We start from the raw sequence: 3,192 nt of genomic DNA on the forward strand, positions 1-3,192 counted from the left end.
AGCACTTATTACAATATGCTTTATATTCTACATATGCTCATTTTTTTTGCAATACATATGCGCATTTAAGATACTTACATGTGCATATATAGATCATTTAACAATGTTAATTTTACGCATGGAGGGAGCAAATTGCAATTCAACAAGATAAAGGAGGATGCATAATTCTTGAAGGAAGTGACCGTACTACGACAATAATAACCTCTGATGTTCATTCTCCAGCAATAAATAGCATTACTTTTGGTTTATACATTGACAACTTTGTAGCTAGGGGTGTCACCTTTAAGGTAACTCCTTTTTTATTTCCTTTTTTTTTTAATAATTATTATGTCTTATTATTGCTACGGAGTATTATCTTCTAGTACTGTGTATAAAAATCTTATATGTATGATAAGTCTCTTAAGAATCACATGATAAATCCATGGTATGTTGTATAATGAGGTAATACTTTATTTAGATAATTTAAAATTTTTCATAGTATGATAAGTCTCTCTACAATCAAGTGACTCCCATATCTTGCATTTTGTGGCCTTAATTTATATATTTTCTCTGTAATTTTTACGGCATATTTATTTTTATTAAAGGAAGAATGACAATCTTAACATTTGACATCACGACACGACTGATGAGTTAGTTCCTTCTAGTATCGAGATAGTACAAAATGTATATACACATATTGTTTGCTTTAAATTTATAAAAATATGTTCACTAACCATCTTAAAAGTGTAAGTATATATAATTGACATATATAGATATTTTGTATGGACACCATTAGGTCCATTACCTTGTTTATATAAGATTATATCAAATCTTTTCAAAAGAATATAATTACATATTCTATGTATTTATAATTTTGCATTTATACTAATCAAAATCGATTTTTGTTGATTCGGTTCTATTTAGGTTAAATGCAATTACTTAATCTCATTGTTCTAATTGGAGTTATATACACATCCACAAATCAACTTATTCTTAGATTTACCTTTTGTTCTATTAGAACTCTTTTAGTATTGAAACACCAAAAGATGATACGAAGCACGCTCCTGCCATTGCCCTAAAAGCTTATGGAGATAAGAATGCATTTTATTCTTGTGGGTTTGTGGGATATCAAGATACACTATGGGATGATAATGGTCGCCATTATTTCAATTCTTGCTACATTGAAGGAGCCATTGATTTTATATGGGGTTATGGTCAATCTGTATATGAGGTAAATCATAGAAGATATACGCAATACTTACATATGTAATAGCATATTTGACATCGTATAATATGTATATATGTGTGTGTGTGTGTGTGTATATATATATATATCGTATAAAATATATACATGTATATACATATATATTTTATACGATATATATATATATATACATATATATATATACATATATATATATTTTATATGATGTCAAATATGCTATTTCTTATACTTCCTCCGTTTTCTTTTACTTGCAACACTTCCTTATAAAGGAAATGTCACAATACTTGCAACACACTATAAAAGTAAAGTTACTTTAGGGAAAAACTATAATATATCCCTTATTTAAAGCACATGGCCCACTAAATTACACTCCTAACAACCACTCATCCTATTTTAAAGTTTATTATATCATGTAAACCCCACCTTTCTTAATTACCGCGCTAAAGGGTGTGTTGCATTTAAAAGAAAATGGAGGAAGTATGTAATTTAGCCATACATACATGGTGCAGATAGTGGGGAAATCATCTTATGATGACTTGAGGCCACAAGTTCAAGCCTTACTTCTACATTTGCTTGGGAGTAACTCTTAATATTTGTTGCAGCAATGTACCATAAATGTCACGGGAGGAGGATTTATTACTGCACAAGGTCGACGATCAGCCAATGACACCGGTGGTTATGTATTTAGAAATTGTGATGTTTTGGGAACAGGGCATGCAGACTTAGGACGAGCATATGATGCTTTTGCAAGGGTTATTTTCATTGAATCAAAATTTAGTGAGGTTGTCAATCCCGAGGGTTGGTTTATTTGGAAACAAAGTAAGCATAAGTAAGTTTTTCTAATCAATTTCTTTCAATAAATATTTTATTTTAATTAAATGCACTAATTCATATGCTTAAAAAAAATAGGCTCAAGCACAAGTTTAAGACCTAAATAGTAAAAAATGATAGATATTCAAGTAGAGCAACTCGAACCTAGGTCGTCAACTCTTAATTAAATAAACAGTTTTATGTTACTATTTGGTCTTTTTGAGTTAATGCTATTATAGAGTACTTATATTGGGTTTATGATGACCTAAACACTGATATAGTGTTGTGTTAAATGCAGAAACGATGTGACATTTGCAGAAGTTAATTGCACGGGTCCCGGCGCTAATACGTCAAAACGTGTTTCATGGGAAAAGAAGTTTGATTATTCTACAATTAAGGAATATGATACGCAGACTTTTATCAACCAAGATGGGTGGATTGCTAAACAACCTTTATGAACATTGATCAACATAATTATAAATGTTACAATAAAAGACAAGCATAGTCGCATATACTTGAAGATTATGATTCATTAAGTATTAATCCTCATTTCGATTTGTAATGCAATGTTCAAACAATTGAATATTAAAGATAATCCAATATTGGTTTTTTATTTTTATTTTTAAATATGTTTTGGCCTCTGCTATTGTACAAGGGCTTCGATGTATTCTCCTAACCAATTGACTCTTCCATCAGCGACCAGGGGCGGACCCACGAAGGAACAAGGGGGGACCATTGTCCCCCCACTTTCGGAAAAAAAACAGAGGAAAAAAAATTTTAGGAAAAAAAAAATAAAACTGGGAAAATAGTTATATAAAATTGAGTGTAAGAATTATCAAGAAGTTTGCCTTAGCTAAGTTGGTAGTGGGCTAGAAACAATATGTAAGGGGCCCAATTTCAGGTTTACCTAGATCAAGGTTCGAATCCCCCTTGTAACATTAATTTTTTTTTTTGGGGGGTGTTAAAGGGGTTTTCACTTCCATCATGTTTCATCCTGATCCTGATTGCCTTCTTGTAAGTGCTAACAATTTTGACTTTGTGAATTAATTACTTGAGTTTGGTATTTGGGGTGATTTTTTTTATTTTTTATTTTTTTTTTTTTTTTTGCTATCTAGGATATTTGTTGTGTGCATTGGTCCATTTTGTAGAGTGTGCTGATATATATGTTCATTGTTTTA

The 3,192-nt window shown here is 30.8% G+C and overlaps 1 protein-coding gene across 1 annotated transcript; it reads left to right on the forward strand.

Moving 5' to 3' along the window:
- The first annotated feature begins 383 nt into the window (after positions 1-383).
- Positions 384-2,472, forward strand: LOC145600495 (putative pectinesterase 52). Its single transcript, XM_081656383.1, has 4 exons — positions 384-424; positions 1,009-1,210; positions 1,807-2,033; positions 2,313-2,472. Exons 1-4 carry the CDS (start codon positions 384-386, stop codon positions 2,470-2,472), a joined length of 630 nt encoding a protein of 209 aa, XP_081512509.1.
- The last annotated feature ends 720 nt before the right edge of the window (positions 2,473-3,192 follow it).

Source organism: Chenopodium album, chromosome 21 (assembly GCF_948465745.1).
Source record: "Chenopodium album chromosome 21, dcCheAlbu1.1, whole genome shotgun sequence".
NCBI classification, from domain to species: Eukaryota; Viridiplantae; Streptophyta; class Magnoliopsida; order Caryophyllales; family Amaranthaceae; genus Chenopodium; species Chenopodium album.